This window comes from Spea bombifrons, chromosome 6, assembly GCF_027358695.1.
Source record: "Spea bombifrons isolate aSpeBom1 chromosome 6, aSpeBom1.2.pri, whole genome shotgun sequence".
Taxonomy (NCBI): domain Eukaryota; kingdom Metazoa; phylum Chordata; class Amphibia; order Anura; family Pelobatidae; genus Spea; species Spea bombifrons.
In genome coordinates this window covers 5,038,296-5,061,544 of record NC_071092.1, presented here as the reverse complement: position 1 = coordinate 5,061,544, position 23,249 = coordinate 5,038,296, and the positions used below count along the sequence as shown (strand labels likewise).

At 39.2% G+C, this 23,249-nt stretch overlaps 1 protein-coding gene across 2 annotated transcripts in view; it reads left to right on the top strand.

Annotated features, from left to right (window-relative positions):
* The first annotated feature begins 2,003 nt into the window (after positions 1-2,003).
* Positions 2,004-23,249, top strand: part of PDZRN3 (PDZ domain containing ring finger 3) — an 82,469-nt gene continuing 61,223 nt past the window's right edge. The window contains exons 1-3 of one of the 2 annotated variants that reach the window (XM_053468786.1): positions 2,004-2,779; positions 10,319-10,405; positions 13,131-13,238. In XM_053468786.1, coding sequence (XP_053324761.1) covers positions 2,066-2,779; positions 10,319-10,405; positions 13,131-13,238 — 909 coding nt within the window. In that variant the 5' untranslated portion in view covers positions 2,004-2,065. The remainder of the gene's footprint in view (positions 2,780-10,318; positions 10,406-13,130; positions 13,239-23,249) is intronic. The other variant, XM_053468787.1, reaches the window with a different exon arrangement.

Genomic DNA, 23,249 nt, shown 5'->3' with positions numbered 1-23,249 from the left:
TGCACTAATTGGCTACTTCAAGCAGCCAATCAAAACATTAGACCATGGAGGGGCTGTCCTACTGCAGCTTCTCCCGGAGGTGAGTCATTTTTTCTTTATTTTTTTCCTAGAAGAATGCATATAAAAGTACGTGCAAAATACTTTAATGTGCGTTTGTTGTTGGATATCCCAACCTGGAATGCTAAAACGTCCCTTCAAGTTTAACTGGTTTTCTGAGAAAGCTTCTTAGGGCAACAGGACAGATCGTGTGGCAGTCGGTGGGTTAGTAAATTGCACCCACAATGAAAGAAAGTACTTTGGCAAAAGGAATTCGAGAAGATCCCCAATAGACGTAAGCCATCCCGATGATCAAAGAAGTAAGAAAGGGAGATGGGTGTACCAGATGGGTCAATGGTTCTTATCAGCCTTCAAGTTCTATGTTTCTGAACAAAGAGCAGATGCTGTCTTCAGCTAATGTATGCGCCGGTTCCTTGCTGGCTCTCTGGTTACCTTGAAAAAAGATGATAAGGTAAAAAAAATAAGCGAACAGAACGCTTCTGCCCAAATTTCATCTGTTCCTCTTTTTGTGTGAATATCGGGTTAGCTGGTAAACTCCAGTTATTTAGTATCAGGCTCTGGGTGCAGTGACGCAGTTCTGCCAGTAGGGGCAACAGTCAAAACCATGCGATATGTGTAAATATGTAACATATTGTCCCGAGAATTAGACAAATTTGAGATTGGGTATAAAAAAACCAGTTCTTATGCAAAGCAATGAATCAGCAGGAAGATTCGCTTCATTAACACGTTTGCCAACACTTACAAAAAATGTTAGAAATGACTAGAAATTCCGGAGACAACATGCTGCACGGTTGGCTCATCATGGCTCATCAACAGCGCTGTATCCAAACGTCGTAGGAACGAGAGAATTTGTGTCTGTCTGCTTACTGCCAATTGGTTTTGTTGTTCTGTTCTAGGGGACAAAGCTTTACCAAGAAGGTTCAAGTGACTTTGTAACCTATTGATTGCTATTTCTGTAACCGAGGCATGTAGAAGAATGATGCTTACACAGTTCTACACAGTTAACTTTATAAACCTATTGCTGCTGTTTCTATACACATTATCGGGGCTTTTAGGGCTGTAGAACCCTGCGATCCCCTCATACCCAGCAAACATTCCGAGCTCCTAGAAAAGAGGGGCATCAGGGGAGAAAAAGTAACACAGGAACATAGAATCTGTTGTGAGATAAGAACCATTTGGACCATCCAGACTCAAACACCAGTCAGCCCTTCGTCCGGTCTCATAGTCCGGGTAGCTTTATGTCTATGCCATGCATGTTTAAATTCCCTCAGTATTAAGCTTGACCACTTCTGCTGGAAGTCTGTTCTATATATCTACCACTCCCTCTGTGAAGCAGAACTTACATTCCATCGAAGCCTTGCACCAGAATAGCCCCACTCCAAAGAGTTAACGGCAGCGTGAATCTGTGCACATTTGCACCGAAAAAGATACAAATCTGAGCGTTTTCATGATTAAGTGTCACGGCTCTCAGTGGGTTACAAAACATACTACTGACAAAACCACCCCTACGTTAACTGTTTGCGTACCAGAGGAAGCACTTTTTTTTTTTGTTCTGACAACAGGGAGTTAAAGCTTTTCTCCTGGAAGGTATTCATCAGAATGTTTATTGGGAATGAAGAAGGTTACAGAGATAGACACAGAAACAGTAACAAAGCACAGAAAAACAAACACACAACACACACAGGGGCAAGCTGAACCCAGGAGGGGGGCAACAATTTCCAGCCCTCCCCTGTGCGTATTGTGGGTCTCCGACACATTTGCCCAAAGACAAGAGATCCCCTGTATGTTTGTCCGTCCTGTTCCAAAAGTGCAGCACTTCTCCTTGACACATGTGCCTCCTGTTCTGTCCCCTGCCCCTCCTCTCCATGGATGAAGTCCCTGCCTCCTCTACATATGTTGGAGGCTCCCCACCCCCACCGCCTCTGCAGTGATTTGAGTCAGTAGACTGCAGCCAGCCAGTCTAGGATCTCCCAATGCCCAGCACGAAGCCATTCCAAGGGGCAGCATCATGGGCTTTGAACTAGATCGCTTCAGTGGGGAAGTGGACCCTGATTTCAAATGCAACCTATGCAACAGGGTCCTAGAAGACCCCCTGACTACCCCTTGTGGGCATGTCTTCTGCGCAGGCTGCGTCTTGCCCTGGGTGGTGCAGCAAGGCAGCTGCCCGGTGAAGTGCCAACGGATCTCTGCCAAGGAACTCAACCACGTGTTGCCTCTTAAGAGCTTGATCCTCAAGTTGGACATCAAGTGCGACAATTACTCCAGGGGCTGCGACAAGGTGGTGAAGCTGCAGAACTTGGGGGAGCACACCGAAATGTGCGACTACTCTCCGGCCAAATGTAGAAACAAGGGGTGCAATGAGGTCCTCAACCTTAAAGATATGGACGCTCACATGAGGGAGTATTGCGAGCATCGGACTGTGGGTATCTGCCAAAAGGGCTGTGGGCTCATGTTAACCTTTAGGGAGCAGAAGTTTGGGGACCACTGCTGCCTAAAAGCGATGAAAGTACAGAATAGTGCCTTACAGACCAAGATTTCAGGGCTGGAGACGGAGCTTAAAAAGAGAGCCTTGAGATCTTCCAAGAGAGAGAAATCCCTCTTGTCCCAACTCTCTGCTGTGCAGAACGAGCTTCAGATGACAGCCCTGAGATACCAGAAGAAGTTCACGGAGTATAGTGCGAGGCTAGACTCTCTTACCAAGGTTGTGGCTCCACCATGCAAGGTAAGACTTAAACTCATAACCCCACAGGGTCCACTTTACCCTTACGTCCGTTAGTTTCTATTACCCGAGAAAAAAGTAACTCCAGGAATAGAATACCAATTCTCCTGTAGAATGCGATGGAAAAAAACCTTGCGATAAAAACTAATGATACATTTGTAGCCAGGTCACAGAATGTAGCAAATCATTTCCAGCCCTAGAGCACCTACTTCTTTGTAAACTTGCCTGATGACCTTCAGACCATCCTCCCAGGGGATTTTGGGCTTGGGGGCTAATTCGTATTCCCAGCAGGAAAGAAGGCTATTGGCATTTTCACAATTAGCGTAGTTAATGAAAGGTAAAGGTAGGACTGCCTTCCATCTCGTATAACAGTCCAATCTTGTCTGGATAACTAATGGAATGGCCTTTTTAAGACAATGTCTCGGTGAACTGCAATGTGTATGTTTGTCCTTCATCTTGGAGATTAGTGACTTTGACAGATCTGATTGCCCAAAGGTCCTGCAGTAGCTGTGCTGGGCTGGTTATTTTCTCCGGTGGCTATAATCCTTACCAAATGCCGTAATTTCCAGGCCCTCATAACTGAGGCATCTGGAACGATGCTGTTTGTTGGATTGTTAAGTCCTCTCCTGTCGTCTATAGGAAAGGCTTGTGATGGGGTTAGTAAAAGTTCACTCGAAATACTGTGTTCGTTTAGGTACCATCATCCTTTTGGGTTCCCAAATGGGGTAAGCGTTACTTTTTTGGGTGCGGTTTTAAAGACCACTCTCTAGATAGTGTCTACCGTTGACCAAACCTCTTTGCTACAGTGGACATTCCATTATAAAAAAATTGGTGTTTTTTGGTTTGATGATAATCAACCCATTTCACATTCTAAATCAAATCATGATATGCGAAATATACATTCTTCAATACAATTAGCCCCAAAATCTGGATATATATTATAAACCCACTTTTTACACTATCGAGTGGGTTATCACCCATGACCTTTTGACCCTGGGTCGCCTAATCAGGATTATAATGCGTGATAAGCAAGAAATATGCCGTTACTGATAGAAACTGACAAGTGGTGATAAAACTCTCTGTAGAAGTTAAGTTCCAATCACAGAACAATTATCCGCCTCAAACTTTTTGTTTTGTGTCTTTCAAACTTTATCTAATGGGCAAATAAATGGTAGCCTGGGCTTTAAAAGAAAATGTGGGTTTATTTCATTGTTTCTGCCCTAAATATGGAAATCTTAAACACATCTGTGCATGAAAAAAAAAGTTTTTTTCCCCCATTGTGCTTTTTTAATGGATTCTATTTCTTTTAGTCTATAGGGAATTAGAACCAAATTATTCCTGAGTTCTGACGCACAGCTGTGTTTTTGTAACTTGCCTTAACCTTTTCACGTATCAGGTGAAGGTGTGCATCATTTCACCCTGGTAGTTGAAGGGTTAAATCTATATTTCATGCAGGCAAGAAGCACAGAAACCAAAAAAAAAACGCTAAGCCCCGTGTCAAACAAACACTGCCACGTTAAAGAAAAAAAGAATCAAGCTCAGAAATCCATTCCTAATTTTTGTCTTAAAATCCCACATATCTTGGGACGATTTATTGCAATTTCCACACCAATAAACGAAAAAAAAGAACAAAACCCACAAAGGGTTAACTTTTTTAAAAAAGCAACAATTTGGCTCAAATAAAGCCTTCATTTAAAAAGCAAAATTATGGGAATTTGGTACAAAAATCTGACTTATAAAAACACCAAGTGAAGAATTTTTGTTCATTTAGTTTTTTTTTACCATTATTATTTTTTTATTTTTTTTCCAGATTTTTTTTTTATCATTGTTTATTTTTTGGGGGGAATTTTTCAGATTTCTTGAATATGCATGCCCTGTTAACCCCCCCCACACTATTCATTGTGTTCGGTCCCAGTAAATTTGTTAAAGTGGTTTAGAATTATTTTAAAACCCATTTCTTCTGTTGCCGTTAGATATGTCTGTCAGCTGTGGGCTTGAGTCAGCCGGTGAGGTCTGGAAAAGGGACAAATATTTACTGCAAGTTTCCTTAGCTGCTGGGAGAAGACAGGGGCTGCTTTATAAAAAAAAAATGTCACAAGGGCAAAGCTTGTAATAACAGAATACAAGCAAAATTAACACCTTTCATGCCAGGGATCAGGCGATGTAGGACTGAACAATATTCCCTGTTTGCAACTTTTTTTTTTTTTAACCTTTTTCTTATTGTCAATATTTGGTTTACCAGCACATACTGGGTTAACATAGAAACGTAGAGGGGGCTATTTATAGTTTTAGTCATTTAACCATTTAAGGGACCATTTACAACCGGAAGAAAAAATAGCCGGAAAAAAAATAAAATTAATTATCAGTTAGGAGTATGTTTTTTTTGGGGGGGGGGTTTAGAAATAATTGGGGTTTTTTTTTAGAAAAAATGTTTGTTTTTTTTTTTAGAAAAAATTGATTATGCCACCAAAGCACCTGCTGTGTGGGAGAGTTTGCTTAGTATTTTGAATTTAAGAAATTTATATTTTTAATTATTTTGTAATTTTACAATACAAAATAGAACGTTGAATGATAAAAAAAATATATATATTTTTTTTTTTTCATATAGCATTATTTAAATGGAGAATTTAGATAAGAGGAAACAGACTGCCTTGCGATTTTAAGTTTATTACTTGCTTGGGTGGAGTTGATTTGTACCAAGGGTGATAGTGGTAACACTTTTCCTGTTGTAACCAAAACCAAGTCCCCGCTGGTTTTCTCGCACCTCCTGAAAGCCTGAGGGTTAACCCAGCAGTTAGCAATAAAAAAATCATCACTCACAGCCCCATATAGCGGCTTGAGTTTTATAGACTGATGCAGCACTGCAAGAAGAACATGAAAAATTAGAACACAAGTATGGGTCTTCTGGGTATTTCTCTGTCAGCGACAGAAAAAAAAACTAAAGCCATACATCTTTCTTCTTTTATGGGAAAGAAGAACTCTGAAATATGCATGTACTGTATCTCCAAATATATTTGTTAATATATTGATGCTTGTGATTTTAGAGTTCATGGGGGAAGACATTTCCGCTGCACAGTTTACTTCCTGCTGTATAAAGAGCCTCTTGCTCAAGTATAGATCAGGAAGTGTTTAAAACATTTAAAACTCCTACAGGCGGAATACATGAGCTTTTAAATAGCTTGTATTTTTTTTTATAACATTTAGATTGATTTTTGTTACAGAACACTGTAACTATATTTTACTTATATAGCGCCCACATAATCCTCAGTGTTGTACAATGGTCATCGGGCATAAAGGGCCATCTTAAGATGTAAAAGAAAATCATTCATGTCACTTGCAGATCCCTTTCAATGCGCTTGGAAGAAACGCATTGGCAATTTGACTTTGACAAGGGGCGTTAAACCCGATTTGTTGACTTGAAGTCTTCTGGCTTCATTAAATCTATTTGTACATAAAGCTGGTAGTCTTCATTTTTTTGCAATGAGTGTAGCTGTTCTTTTTAGAGATTTGGTTCAAAAGTATGGAAGTTTAAAGGGATCAGTTTTTATTTTAGGATGGGTTGTATCCTATTACCTTCATGATGGAAGGCTGGACCTTTGTCTTGTAGGTTGGCCTCCTTCAAAGTCTCTTGAGGGCAAAGCAATCTTTATTAAAAGTGCCGGAATCTTTTGGTTTTGATATATGGCAAAGTTCCGAGGCTTCATTCTTGAAAAGCCCAATGCTTCTACATAAACCAGACCTAATGAAGTCTTCTGGGGGGACCAAATCCAAGACCATCCCTAGGTGCCCCGTGTACATTGATGACCTTCCTACATTATCTGCCATTACCTAGAATAGACATGGTTACTGTTACAATACACTTCATTGTTCATTTTACAAAGAACAAAAATCTAATTCCTCCAAGTCCCCAAGTTATCTTTATCCTGGTTTGTGTGACATTTGTGAGCCAAGTCCTTAGTTTAACCCATTCCACCACAGCCACTGCCCCACCGAGACTAAACCCCTGTAACTATAACCATGTTGCTATTTCCTCGCCAATAACGGCGTGTAGATTCCACAGAATATTTTGTTTAGCTCTAATAATCCTCCATAAACTTAATTTTTCTGGAATGCGAGTTTTCTGAGCCTAAAATGTTTATGTCCGGTGGCTTTTAGCAGAACTTGGTATATGAAATTTATTTTTTTGTAGTGAAATCTTGCCAATTTCTAAAATACCTTATGAAATACGAATTTTTCATATTTAGAACATTTTCATATGTAATACATTATTGCGAAATCGTTTTATGAGGATGCGCTGTATTCTGCCATGAAATTGATTCGTGGACGTCTCGTTTCAGGTAATGGGTTTTCTGTATATGAGAAGTCCCCGTTCTCAGATCTTTTGTACGGGCAAATCCCCTGCTGTCAGTGAATACCTCATTTGTCAACCTGATTGTTTCTGCAGAATAAAACTCCAGGGGCTGCATACATTCCTAAAAAGCATGGTTTCTTTTCAAGCTGTGATGTTTCAGGTTGAACTAACATATAAATCTCCTTTTAAGCGGTGGCTTTCAAAGGTCCCGGTCGGACGGTTGGTGTTTCCAGTAAAACATAACACAGCTTCAGAGGACAATCTGCCATGGAAATACCCGTGGAAATATATTTATCTTCCAGTCCAATTAAACATTTTATCCCATTGTGGGTTTAAATCGCGCTATGGGTAGTGATACGCAAACCAAAACCGTTGGCATGAGTTCCAAGGGCCTGTTAACCACTTAACGAGGCTATAGGATGTCACCAATTGAATGGTTGGCCAGCGCAGCCTCATGAACTTAGTTCAAGGAGCGAGAAGTAAAGAGACCGGTGAAATGCATTCGTAAATCTAATAATGCTGTCGAATCTAATCTTAGAAACACTAATGGCTGACCTTCTCACGGCTGCTTATTCGAGAGGCTAGATGAGGCGATATCGGTTATTTATTACATTTAGGTAGAGGTAGTATCTCAGAGAATAATGATAAATAGGAGACTGTCTTTGTTTGAATGAGACCTCTGGAATTCTTTGGGTATAGTGTCCTCTTCTCGAAACATTTCCGGTAGCTTTGCTCTTTCCATGACTTGATTTATCCAATCTCCATACACTTCTTCTGATATTGATATTAGACATTGAATTCTACCCACTTTCTGACCCCAAAAGAGGGAAATCTGCCCCACCAATACCCTCTGTTAAAATCTGGAGAGATGGAACACGTCATACACTAGAGGGAAGGTCTTCTCCTCAAACGGTGAATGGCGTGTATTTGTTGTGTTACGCTCTGGATGAGAAACCACATTTAGAAAGCTAAAGCGTATTTGTACTTTAGGAAATAGGTTCTGCTAGTGAGCGAGGATTCACCGATGGATTTCATGAAAACAATTGCCCCCAATGATACTGAGGGCTTGGTTGTAGGAAACAATGCTGATATCTGCTACCATACTTCCCAAAGAAGGCACCCATACCTAGGACTGGCCATGTGGCACATTAGATAAATATTACTAAGGTTGGCCGATGGCCGACAGCTCCCCATACTTATCCTTTCTGCTGCTTTGTCCGGCCACGAGCTGCGTTAATATATAAATGTAACGTGCGGGCCTACTTACTCAGCCAATGGCCGCGCTTACATCATTTGCCGGATGCTGGCATTTAAGTGCCACGGCTGCCTAATCAACCCCAGTCTACGGCAACATAGTACCCAGTATTGCAACAAAGTATCCTTCTAGTGCGACTGCACTAAGCGATGCTTCATACAAAGTGTCCCTCTTACCAGCTCCTAAAATAAAAGCGTCCAACTTGGCCATCTGAAAGCTTGACCTGAGGGCACTCACCAGCCATGTAATAACGGATTATCCAGTGACCTTATGGGTCGTCAGCCAATGGGACGAAATTGCAGCCATTTTTGGGACCCAAACAGGAACGTTGCCATGACAGCTGCACAAAACAATGATAATTACTAAATTTACCAAGGCAGATTTAAAAAAAAATTTGAATTAATTTATTCTATTTTTTTTCCCAGCGGGAGGGGTAGTTTTTTGGGGGGTTTTTTCCCCCTCATTTCACCAAACTTTTGTCTGAGCTAAACTTTTTGTCTTTGTAAGAAAATTGTAAGGCTAGGCTTTGAGAGGCTGTTTGTCGAGCGGTGGCATTTAGCTGCGTCTGTCTGGTAGCCTTTTAGCCAACAGCTGCGGGCTCGGCACATAAACCGTGGCTGCCGTGGACACAGGCTTTGTTTATTCATTCCCTGCTTTATAGCAGGCGAGCGCTGATATTTTTGGAATTAACTCTTCCAGCGCTTAGAAAGAAACCACCCCCAGCGACGTATATGATGGTATATTTAAACATAGCCTTATATAGTGTACTCTACCATTATTTTTTTATATGGCTGTAAATTTACAAACAAACCACCCTCATTTTTAGCTTTTATAGGACTTTAATTCTTGGAACAAAAAACCCTTTTTGTGGGTAAGTTTAATGTTTACGTAGCGGCCAACTGTAGAGATCTGACGGAGACAGCTATATCCTGACAACCAGCTGTTCCCAGTCTGACGTCTAATCCCACCGGTTTAATTCGCGGGATAAGAGTTATCGCCATGCGCTGGGTGGGGGATACTGGGCATAATGGTGGAAGAATGAAAAGACACCCCAACAATTTTTGGATTAAATCTTATTTTAAATGGCCAAAGAGTTGGGATGGGGGGGGCATTTTTTGGGGGAGGTTGCATAGTTTTGAGAGGTAGGTCAGGGTTTCACCAAAACTTTTCATGCGATTTATTGACCTTCATACCCAGCAAAATCCTGAGCGCTTAGAAAAAGAAAAACATCAGAGAAGAAGAGATGGATTGGGGTTCCAAACGAAGACTGAGGCTCATAATGAGAAACGTTTAGGGGGGTGATCAGGCCTGGGCTCGGCAACAGGCACACTGGGCACACTGGGTATACTGGGCACACTGGGTATACTGGGTATACTGGGCAAATAGATACCGGAGAGATACTGGCCAGTGTCTGTGCTGACACCATTGCCAGGGCCACTTGGTTATCCCATAACCCCAACGTCTACCCTTGCCGGGGGACCCGAGCTTGGAAGGTAGAGTGTCGCTCAAACTGGCAGCGGTGCTGTGCATGCGCACGATTCTGCACACATGCAGTACGCCTTCTTCCGGTGTCCCAGACACTGGAGACTGAAACCGGTACAAAGGGATTGCGTTCCCGATTCCTCGGTCCTGAAAAGCGGGGCAGAGGTAGAGCTTGGCGGGGGGGCGGTGGGATAGAGTGGCAAAATCAGGACTGTCATACACAAAGCAGGACAGTTAGGAGGCATAGTATCCCCAGTCCAGCCCTGTGGTTGATAGAACATTATGAGCTGGTTTCAATAACACCAAACATTTTTTTACCTATATTTTTATATATATTTAATATTATATGTATATTTATTCGGCATTTATATGGACTTGTCACCCAAACAGAATGGAACGCAAGCTTTACATGTGATCTGCAGTCTCGCTGAACTCTCTTACCTGTCCATTATAGGGAGAAGAAACCAAAACACTGACTCTTGTGCTTCACCGGGAATCTGGATCGTTGGGATTTAATATTATTGGTGGCCGGTCATGTGTGGTATGTTTATTGTTCAAATGTGTTTTCTTTTTCCTGTTGAGTATATGAGCGTGAATGTCTGAGGCTGCGTTAACGGAGGACACATTCGCCTCTGCTTTCTATGCCCCGAGGAAGGCACTTAAGTAGGAACGCTTGTGTCCATATCTCCCAAGTGCCCCTGTCTAGAAGGGATAGTCCCTTTTTGGTCCCCAAATCTGTGACGCCCCTCTTTCCTCCCCTGATGCCCCTCTTTTCTAGGATCTCAGAATGTCTGCTGGGTATGAAGGTTACATTATTGTGTAGTTGTGGAAAATGTTGTGTTTTTTTACGTTAACCTTATCTGGAGTCCTGGAACTCGTCATTCTGGGTTATGGATGGGATATCTGGCAGCCGTTCCCTGCTCCCCAAAACACTGATTGCTTTATGGCAGCGCTCAGTAAATTATTCCCCCCCGCAGGCTTCATTAGTCATGGGATTCCCACAGAGCTGTAAGACCCGGGGCGTTGTGCTGCTTTCGTTTCCATGTAATAAGGACCTGTTATATATTGTATCAATATATTTTATTTATATATATATTATATATTATATATTATATATAAATAGTACATATGTATAGCAATTGCATCGCTTTACTTTATGAAGGTCAAAAATATGTATCAGGCAGCTTATTGAGTGTAAAAGACTACGTAAGAGAATTTAAAGGTGCAGTTCCACCTACTCTGCTGCGTTTATTACTTTTCTAAGTTTATGCAGCATTGGTAAGACCATTGCCGGTACTCCTTAATGTCCTTTGGAGAAATAATTCTTTAATTAAGGGATTAAACCTTTAGAGAAAATAATTCAATGACAGATCTGCTAAGGGTTATTTGTTTTCCATGCTAACTGAATGTTTTACCTTTTTAAATGACAGTAATAAGGAAAAGATACATCAGGTTCAAAGTTGGAATCTCAGGAAAGTTCCTCTATTTATGAAAGTGAAAAAGTTTTGGGGAAAGTGGTCTGGAAGCGAGAGATACACAAATAGTGGGACCGCATCTTTAATGGGCCTTTTGATTATCCTGCGGTATATATTTTATATTAAAAAAAGGTAATGAAAAGAAAACAGAGTGTACTAAACAGATCTGCGTTTTGATTGGAAGCCTAGCCGTGGAACCCAGAGATCTGATTCCTCCTAACACAGCGCCCACTGTTCCTCTGCTCCGCGAATAAAGGTTTTGCTGTCCGGAGCGTATTTTTTCATATTTCTCAGCACGTCAAAAGAAATTAATAAATAAAAAGCTCTATGAAGTTGCTGTTTTCCAACTCAACACTGAAATAGCTGTCAAGACCATCACCGGATCCGAAGTCCAAACGTTTCTTAGCGGAACGCAGAGGCCTCGGACCTCAGCTGGCGGCCGACAGCAAAGTCTTAAAGGAGCAGCCATGTCACTAAGTATTTAAAAACACAAGCCTTATTTAGTTATTGTAACACATTCCCTTTACATTCTTTTCTATAGGTTTTCTACAGGGATGTATATATATATATTTATATATATATATCCGTATAGATTGCCCTGTGACCTTTGGTTAGTGGTCATTGTAATCAGTCCCGGCACATTTAATGCTCGCCTGGCATGTCTGTTATTAAGTAACGCCAAGTGTTAATGATTTTCAAACAAACATAAAGCTTCGTTTAATCGAGTAGGAACACCCAGGTATACGTGGCATCATGACGCTGGAGATCCCATCCCTTTCATTTTAGCTTTTATTTTGCGTCTTTTGATGCCGGGGCTTCGTGTCTCTCCTCCTCAAACATCCCGGACTCCCCGCCCCGTCTTTCATTTTCCTTTGATACAAAGTATTCACCGACTACGGCGTTTCAGATGTTTTCCTATTTTTTACTTATGTACAAGATGGGCCATTGCAAAGTGTAGTGGAAGGTCGATCCCGCCGGTCTTTGGTGGGGTGAATATGGTAGTGATTGTGATCTAATGACTGCTGCCTTGGCCTGCTGCGTTCCGCGCATTCACAGGGGTATTTGTCAGGGGCCCTTTTAATTCCAGGTATAAACAATGTGTTGCAGGTGTGATCTTTTTAAATTTACCATATTATCCTAAACATCCCGACATAGTCTTAAGGAAGCCGTTCCAAACAATATCAGTATGGATTTCCCCCAATATCCTGTATCCTAAGACCCCCAGCACAGAGAGGACTATAGGGACCCGTTGTGTGTTGGTGGATCTTGTCGTTATGATGCATGTGGGGAAATGCAGAGCCCAGATAGAATATGTATGCTGGTGCGGGGCTCCAGAGTGATGATGTCCCCCATGTTTCTAAAGCCATTCCAAGAGAAGTATTTGAAAAAGCCAATAACCACGTTAAGAACAATTACACAGCGTAGATTCCATGCTACATATTTGTCATAGCTTGTTCTGTGGCATGCAGAGGACTTACGATGAGATGTCCGATAGGTGCTCAGCTGACACATACATGTTTGTGTGTTTAAAATGAGGTGGATACATCTTGACAGCTTGAAAAAATTTCTTTGGAATTTTGGAACAGTTTACTCCACATCTAAAGCTTTGTGATTCTAATCCGGCTTCACATGTTGCAAACCAATATTTTGTGTAGTAAAACATATTTTCATAATAATAATATAATAATAATAATAATAATAAAACAATATAATAATAATTATATAAAATCAAAAGTCAAAGTAAAATAATTAATAGTATCTTAATAAATGTGTTTTTTTTTTGTTTCTTAGGACAATCAAGATGGACAATCAAGCGAAGGAATTTTCGTGTCTAAAATAGTGGACAATGGTCCCGCTGCCAAGGAAGGAGGACTTCAGATCCATGACAAGATCATTGAGGTTTGTTCCAATGCTGGATCATTGTTAAGATTTATTTGAGGACCATGACCTTTTAGGTAAATGGGAATCACATAGCATGTTTACCATCTTCTGGAACGTATCTCTGTTAGAATTTGTCTTGAGTCAAATAACTGTTGACCTTCATGTCTTGAAACATACCTCTGCTAAATTTAGGAAGCAGTACGAGAAGTAATGCTTGTATTTGTACTTGTCTCCTACCAGCAAATGTTTTTTGCCAATGTGTTTTTGGGTGGCGCTGAGTGTCTTCTAAGGAGAAAATTCTAGAGTCTTCATGCAAGGGAGTTGGACACAAGCTTGCCCTGTCTACTTGCGCTTTCAGTGTCAATGTGTAGGGACTTTTGGCATGATAGAGGCACAGGTGTTGATATAGACCCTTGATGATAATTGTTTAGTAGTGGGTGAGAGCAAGAGTTTACATAGAAAAACCTGGCTTAGCAAAAAATGTTTTTGGTAGAATTTTCTGGATTTTGGGAAAAAATAAAATTTTCAAATGACAGTCCTGGTGTTCAGAGTTGTATATCAGTAGGCCTGCTAGTTATCTGTAACTTTTGTGTACAGTAAGATGACGAGTAATTTTTGTTTGGTATCACTAGACTAGGGTGACCACTATCATTGTGTTTATAGCACTAGTATAATTTATGATACAATTATCTAAAACAATACAGGTTTCTCAAGTCATTTCTGTGTTTTTAACAGAATATCAGCTTTTAAAATTGCTTGTAATTATATTGACATAAATAGGATGTTTTCAAACATTTTTAAAGAAGAGCATCGGATCGGAAGTCAAAGGTCACGTGTATGGTGGTAAATGTTGCCCTACGCCCAATATTCAGGCAACGTCAGTAGTAATACGTTATTAAAGATATCTTAAAAACTAGCGTTGATGTTATTGTGTTTATTTTTTCTAATTTGATTTTTTTTAGGTTTAAAAAAAACTATATCTTAAATCTTACTTTGGGGTTGAGGAATAAAAACAGGTTTTGTTTATTTTCATGGCTGGACACCTTGAAACAACTCAGAGCAGCTTCTAAAACTGTAAATAAGATTCTCACATAGTTGATTCCGTTTAAGCTTTGTAATGTGTTCATTCAGATGGATGAACGGCGAGTAATCTCTCTAATGTTAAGAGCTTTAGGTAATGGTTTATACCAATTAGCGTTGTTTATAAAGCTTGTTGATGGATCCAAAATAAGCTAGAAGATTATACTTTGCAATCTGTACAGAAATAAAGGTCTTCTTCTATGTGTCTCAACATAATGAATGTAATGTGAGATCAAGTTAGGAAACCATATGCAGTCTTACAAAATTAACGAGTGCCAAGGAAATCCCTCTGATCTTCCAACTGCTTCAATTTTATCAATTTGTTTCAATGTACGTTCTTAATCTGTATTTGGCTCGAAGCCTTGCTTGAGGCTTAACGTATGACAGTTCTCACGTTTGACGGGCCAATTTTCCACAAATTTCCCCCAAAAGAACGCTGATTTGAAGAAACTGCTTACGTTTTAAGGCCTGGAGCGTTAACTTTCAGGTGAAGACGGGAGGAGAAGGGGTGAAGCAAGGATAAAAATATCCCGCTTCGTCAAAAAAAGGAATCTTCGAAAATCGTTCTTTTGTTTACGAAGTCAGTGCTTGAGCGCGGACACAGTTTAGGTCTTAAAATAAATTGTTCTTTGAACACGTTGTTTAAAAGAACGGAACTAAAGAATGATTGCTTTTTGAAATTGAAGACTGTACGTCTTAGGACGTGATTTAGAATTATATGGAGGAATGACTGTTGAAGCTTTGGGTTATTGGCAGGAAAACAATGTATATGAGATGATAGTGTTTGGAATTTCGGCCATTTGGGGGATGAATTAAATCTAAGATTCATAATCTTGACCAATCACAATTGTTAAATATTTTATCGTTGTGTTACAATGTAACACAAATAGAACACTGGCCAGTATAGACTTAGATTCAGACGCCTTACACATGCCTGAAGAAGACACCTAGATAGTCTTAAAAGCTTGCAATCTATTATAAGTGTGTTAGGTATCATCTTGACCTATTTGCTTTCTCTCTTTATATGGCTGACGCAATACAACGCTATACAAAGTTCTACAAAACACAACTTTGAACAGCCTAAAAAAGAAGAGGATTTATAGTAGAATGGACTCTCCTCCTTCCTTGGATCCAATGGAAGACACTGGAATTATAGGCGATCTGTAAAAGATTAACATTATTTATATGTATTTTATAAAACTTTGGAGTAAAATCTCTAAAAAAAGAATCTTTATATTCTTCTGTTCAATTAGGCTTTAATATTTTAATTTAAAAAAAAATTGTAGCCATGTTATCAAATTCCGAAGTCGTCGGGTTACGTGTACATGGATCGTGTTCAGCTTGGCAGCTGTGGAGTCAGGGCTGGTCCGGCTTAAACGCTGATATTAGGGTCTCCGATTTTCACTTTTTGGTTTTTAACTAATTTGTTCCACCTCTCCCGTCAATCCCAGATGTAAATGCGGTGAAGCTTCTCAGCTGCTGCAGAGAATTTTGAGAAGAGGAGATTCTAGGAAACTAAAAGAGTTCAATTACAATGTCAGAATATTGAAGTTTCGGTATCTATAAAAAAAATCAATAATTTAGTAGTTCCTACCTAAATTTGATGGAATATATTAAATTATAGTCTGTCTCAACAAAGGCTTAGGTAAGACTTTTGAATGAAGGAAGTAATACAGGAGGGAAAGTACAATTCATGAAAATTATTTTCAGAAATTTCAGGCATTTTTGGAGCCAAGCTGAAGTTTACGATGTTCTGGTGCTGACATAGGGAAAAAAAAGATGCATCCACACGAAGGAATTTTTTTTAGAAAATAATTGTTGACATTGGCAGACGTTCTACTTGGATGATTTTACCATTTAATTTCCACTAAATCACTCCACAAATAAAAATGACTCCCACAAATCAAGACTTCCATTTCCTCCGATAATGTAAACGTTTCATTGGACGATAGCCCTATTGACGGATTTACTCCTTCTGGCGTTGCGTGCCAAATCGCGAAAAACCCGTCCTTGTACAAGTGATAACTGATATAATATATATATTATTATATAATATGATATATATAATATATAATAATAGATATATAATTTATAATAATAGATATATAATATATAATAATAGATATATAATATATAATAATAGATATATAATTTATAATAATAGATATATAATATATAATAATAGATATATAATAATAGATATATAATTTATAGTAATAGATATATAATATATAATAATAGATATATAATATATAATAATACATATATAATATATAATAATACATATATAATATATAATAATAGATATATAATATATAATAATAGATATATAATATATAATAATAGATATATAATATATAATAATAGATATATAATATATAATAATAGATATTTTTCATTACATCAAAAAAACAGAAGTGGATACTTAGTTACAGTATTTGGATACATCGACATATCTTATAGTAAGTTTCAATTAAAATACATTTATTGACCCAAATCTCACCTTGTTGTAATACTAGAGCTCTTTAGATCAGGAATACAGAGTTCTCCGTTCTGCAGTGAATTTGGTGGCTTTTGTAGTTTCTGGAATGGTATGGTTATCATTTTTTTTCCAGGTATTTACCAAACCAGATGCTTTTGCACCAAGCCATGGCTTCATCATTTATAAATCATGGAACACCAACGTTCCAGCCACCGAACTATCATTAATGCGCAATGTAGCATAAAAAATAATATGTTTTTATTTTATTTTATTTTCGCTATTTATATGATCCTCGCCAGTAGGAAATCTTGAAAATTTCTGAAAAGTTTTATCTTCCCATATAATAAAAAAAAAATATCTGAATTGTATTTCTTTAGCTACTTTGAAGGATCTTAAACCCCATGCACAGGGATATAAGATTAAGTTGGACGGCTACGAAAAGTCATAAAATTCTAGAACCAAACTGTTTCTGAAACAAATCTAATTTCAAAATGCACTGAAAACATGCGTTTAACAAAAAAAAATACTCTTCTGTAGCATTAACGCTGACACCGTGAATATTCGGAGTCTGCCCCAAACGAATACACGCGTCTCGACCGCAGAGTCAGAGGAACTATTCTCTTAATATATTTTTCTAGACACATATTCATTGGGGTTTCAGGTAGTTCAGACCCAACCCCCCCCAATAAAAAAAAAGAACAAATTAAGAGGAATGCTTTTGCAAACGGCCCCAGGTATGCAAGAAATTTTCCTACGGACAATGAAAAGTCTATGCAGATCGCTGCATTCGGTAGCAGAAACTTTAAACAGAGAGATCGGGTTTAATAGTTTTGGAATGGGACTTACGGACGCGTTTAACTCCTGTTACTCAGGTTTGGCAGCATGTAGCCTCTTTTAGCTGTATTTCTCAAACAGAGAGTTTATAATGTTTGTTGGCAAACAGTCTAAATCCTTACAAGACGTCTATTCTGGCCAACGCCACGAGACACGGCGTCTACGGCCCTGTGGTATCATGGTTCATTATGTGCTGAGCTTCCCATGTTATACGGGGTAGTTGTGATGTCATATCATGCTTTACCTAATGCACTAACATAAAAGATGACACAATCACTTTTTTGTTTGAAGACTTAGTAACAACTCATTGTCTTTGTGGATCGTCATCTTTACGGGTATTCTGGTGCCTCCAACGATAGGTGACCTCGTGTTCTCCTCTACTTTTCCACCATGTTCTCCTCCAACCTTTAACTAAATCCTTCCTTCCGTTATATAAAATATATGCAACTGGGGTCTGAGACCTATGGTAATTAAGAGAGTTGTTCTCTTAAAAGTTTCTACTGAGACTCAAGTGACATCCGAAATCTTACTAAATGGAAGGAACTTCCTACGTCAGCGTAAAATAAGCCTCGTAATATGGGATGTAGGGTTACTTTACTCATGTTATTTTGACCCTATAGGTTATTTAGATTTGGATTTATATTTTTAGATAAAAATATATTTTGACACGTTAGTGAATTGCCAATTAAGGGGCCGCTGGCTTTGTATCTATTTGGGTTGGTAATTCATTGAGTAACGTGGCTTTGCAACAGGAGATCTTCTAATGTCATGTCAGCTTTAATCTGATAAAGAAGGGCATTGTTCCTCTCTTAAAATGGACATTTTTAATTTAATAATTAACTTAACTTAGTAATTAGCTTGTTTATTTCAAGATCCCGTCCTTTGAAAGTGAAGGAAGTGTCATTTTCTGGTGGATACAATGTAATGAGCTTTGAAGCGGTGACGTCCGCGCTCTTGTAATTGGAGGCTGATGAGCAGGTCAATGGCTTTCAGTGTGAGGTTCTCTTTGAGACAGATTTGCATTAATATAACATCAATTATGCTGTCTCGGTATCTAAGGATGACACAGAGGCTGCGAAGGATCAGGTACAGGGGGAATCGGAGACTTAAACGTAGGTGGACAATGCAATAGAGCAGCAGGGATGCTTGGTTGTGTGAGAAGAGGACATGGTCTTAAATTAGAGGGGCAAAGGCTTGGAAGTAATATCAGGAAATATTACTTTACTGAGAGGGCAGTGGATGCATAGAATAGCCTTCCAGCAGAAGCTGTTAATACAGTGAAGGAGTTGAAGCATACATGTGACAGGCATAAGGCTATCCTACACATAAGATGAGGCCAGGGACTAAGGAAAGTATCCAGAAATTGGGCAGACTGGAAGGGCTGGATGGTTCTGCCGACACATTCTATGTTTCTTAACTAGAACTTTATGACTTATAAGTAAGTTCCAGAACTCTTCACACCCGTATAATTTATATGTTCTCGATGACTGCGTATTGAGAGGGGAGGCACGCGAGAGATCGCGGTTGGTTATATTTGCGCGTGTGTCTAATGAATCATATTGTGTACGAGTGTTACTTTTCCCGACTTGCTGAAATAATTGTTTTCGTGCAGTTTGTAAACGGTCAGACCTACGTCTGGATGAGTTCGCTCTTTGAATCTTAAGACAGACATGTGGTATTTACACGTTCGCAGCTCCACAGTAAATGAATTATACTGATTTCTGCTGGCAGATGGTCTCGCCAGGAACGTTTCATTCCACCTTTTCAAAGCCTCCTTGTTTCAACGGCTGGACATGACTTCTTCTTTTTTTTTTTTTTAGATATATTCCCCACTCTTTCAGTTCAGGAGTTGGGCTAAGGAGCTCTAACGCTCTACACTCGCTATACTAGACTGTTTATTATATATATATCAAATTCTAGTCAAATGGAAACATTTCATTACTACAAGTTTTCAGATACAATTTGCATTATGGAAACAAAATGTCATCCAGGCCCCCGGCGGTTTGACAATTGATTATATTTCAATTCTTATTTTGAAGTTCCAAATGGAACCTGAAGAATAAAGCCCCCGACCTACTGATACTTTCCATAGGAAACGCTTTACGTTAGTTTTTGTTTGTTCTAACAACTTATCTTGCTTCTTCTAAAGATACGAAACGCACCTCCTTAATCAGGTAACGGCGTCATTTCTCATCTCAGACGAGGCATATCTAAGTGTGAAGGACGCACAGAGTCAGGCAGCTGCTGTATGGGTTTGAGGCCTAAGAAAGACATTCAATGCCAAATTAGCCCACTTGAAAACACACAAGGAATCCGCAGATGGCTCATTTCTTGGAGAGAATGCTCAGCAGAGCGTGGAGATTCGTGCGCTTATCAGACTTTGGAATACCTATCAGCGGCCTCGATGATTCCTTCACAAGACGTATTCAACAACCCTCACCGGCTCCTTCTGACCATGATGTCATCACGTGATTAGCAGACTCCCCGTTCTGAAGGGTCACACGTGGTTTCTTCACTTTTTCCGAATATTGTTTTTTTGGAATCCAGTTTTTCGCCATGAAGGATTCTGGAAGAACGTTAATAGAAACATTATTACTACTTACACAAGGATTAGTTATTAATATAGCAGCAACATGTTACGTAGCATGATACAACGGCGCGACTGCAACCGCCAACTCTTCTTTCTCTGGCCGACGTAGCCAACATCCCGGCAGACATCTTCCCAAGTTGTAACGATGAACGAATAGGTGCATGCTTTCTGAGATGGTGGAAAAAAGGACTCCATTTGACTCCATTAAGATTCCTGCCCCGCGCTGAAATCCCGCGGAAGATGTGACCTCATCGGCCGCCAGTTGGTGAAACCCAATTCATAAATTATAATCATATTTCATGCTGCAGCATTCTGAAGAAGCCGGTCCTGATCGCTTAGCCTTCACGAGGCATCTAAATTCACTTCTTTCCCTTATTCTAATAAAACCTCACAGCGTGGAGGCTGTCTGAATTCTGGGAGTTTTGATATCCTTCCAAACTTCCCATTCATTGGTTCATTTACTTGAATTTCTGAACAGCGTCACCCGGACGTGTATCGGACTCGGGAGAATCCAAGTCGTTTTGGTGAAATTGAAACAACAAGAAGTGACAAATCCGGGCACAATTCCGAGGCTAGAAATAGAATTACACAAGTATTTTTTTTTGGGGGGGGTTCAGGATGATGAAAAGGCGTTTAATCAGCTGTGAAAACCATTGATTGCGATTAACAAAAAGGGGGCATTTAATTCCATTTTTTTAGTGATTTCAAACGTTTCAAGCTGTTTTCTGCCGCATTCTAATTCGGTTCACACCAGAAACTGTCTGATTTTATTTTTCTATGGTTAGAAATACCTGGCCGCATTGCCCTGAAGAAGGTAATTTCTGAATAGTGACCATCGCTGGTTTTTTTTTGTTGTTGTTGGTTGGAGTCTGAATCAGATTTTATTTCCATCATGAGATTTATTTTTCATTCATGATATTGTAGGGATCCTTTTCGAATATATATAGAGAGAAGCTCCAAAAACCACCAAAAGGAAGAATTTTTTCAGGGCTTATGATGACTTCAGCAGTTGCCGAGGGTGCCAAATGGCAAGGGGCACCACATGGTGTGATCCCAGAGGTGCTCCGAGCTTTCACCTCTTAGGACACCTGCCAAGGGTCAAGGATCTCCCTCCTTACAGCTTGTTGTGAAAGGACCTGACGGATTGGAGTCAATGTTCCCTCGCTCCGTGTCCTTACTGATGCTGGCTATTGGGACTTGATGTCAACCAGCGCCTATCAGCCGGTAGCTGCGTGAAACTTAAATGTGATAGCGACGTAAGTTCCCGCCAATAACCTTTCCGAAAACCGAAAAGTAGGGGCCTATCGCCACAGACCAACTCCAAACCGACCACACCAACCAACAACCCCAACTATTTAACCGACAGAAAAAATACCAACTCTACCCCCCACCTTACCAAGCTTTTTCCGTTGCGGATGATATACTGCACTCTAGTACTTAAAAGGTTAAAAATGTGAAGGCCTCTTTCTTCGAGTCCGAGTCTGGATTTGGAGTCTTCTAAAGGAAACTTTTTTAAAGAGCTCTTTCTGCCCCATTAAATAAGGAAGAGGTAAAATTTCCCGTCATGCCTAAAAGAGTTTTCAGATCACATTTCGTTTGATTACAGATGCGTAATTAATCACTTTGAACAGATCTGTCTTATTATTAAGCGCGTTCCTCTGATGTTTTAGGTAAAAAAACCCATCATTTATCCCTTTTTGATAAGGAGTTTGTATATTGTACCAACAACATTTATAAACTTAAGAAACCAAATATTAGCATCATTGCCTTCTTTCCCCTTCTGGAACTTTCCTTGCCCAATACGGCCTGGCTATTGCGCTAGCAAATATGCAGATCAAGAGAAAATATCATTCTCTTAGCTCCTCCCTCTTTAGCCCCACTTGCAAATGAGTTATTTTGCATTGTGATAGTTCATTTGCATATTGTGCAGCGCCAGAAAATACCAGCTCCAGGGGTGGAGAAAATACATTTAAATATATTTTTTAAATATTTTTTAAATATTTTTTTCCCAAAAAATACCCTGTATATATATATATATATATTTATATATATATTATATATATATATATATATATATATATATATATATATATATTTATATTTATTTTTAGAATTTTATTAAATTTTTTTAAATGTCTAGATTTATTCCTATTTAAATATATATATATTTTTTTTTCTGCGCTCATCACAACATACTTTATTATTTTTTTATTTTTTTATTTTACAACGAAATGGCTTAATCATCAAGTTGGCCATTTTCCCGACTTATCTCCCCGAAAACGGGGTTTGACTAGTAGATCCTAATTTTTCTGTACGTTTCTCCCGTGTATTTATTTTTGCATTTCATGTCCCGGGTACAGGGAGGCTTTAGAAACATTCTTAAAATAAATACTCCTTCGCGTAAGCGGCTAAATTGCACCTAACCAAATTCAGTAAACTGAAGCAGATGTCAGATGTATCAGCTCATAAATCTTCAGGAAGAGATTAGGGCTGGCCGGTCCCATGCAGATAACCACACACGCTTTTTCAATAACATTCACATTTTCGCTCATAGCTTTGGTATGTTTTTGTGCATGAAGCAGGAGTTTAACTCTTTAGAAACCAGCCAATGCAAAACTCTAAAAAAAAGTTCATAGCGTTTGTTTTTTTTCGCCCCATTTCCCAGCATTCTTAGCCAGCCTATGGGGGTAAGAAGGAAAAAAAAAAACCATAGGAGAGTATAGTGATGTCAACACACAGCTGTTACAGGGCCTCAACTTCCATATGTCTTTGCAAGCCGCATAGTTTTCATCTCCCTAATTGTACTCAATAAATCACTCTGAAGTCGTTCAGTCCACAATGCTTTAAAACTTTTACCGATCAGCGCTAATAATTAGCCTGGTAGTAGTGAGCAGTAAGTAGGGAAACTTATATTTGATAGATTAATCCCTTAATGGCAAAACGCATTGTTTTCAATGGGTTTAGGGAACGCCCATTGTCCTTAAGGGGTTAAAAAAAAAAAAGAATAAATAAATAAATAAATAATGGACTTAACCGACTTTTA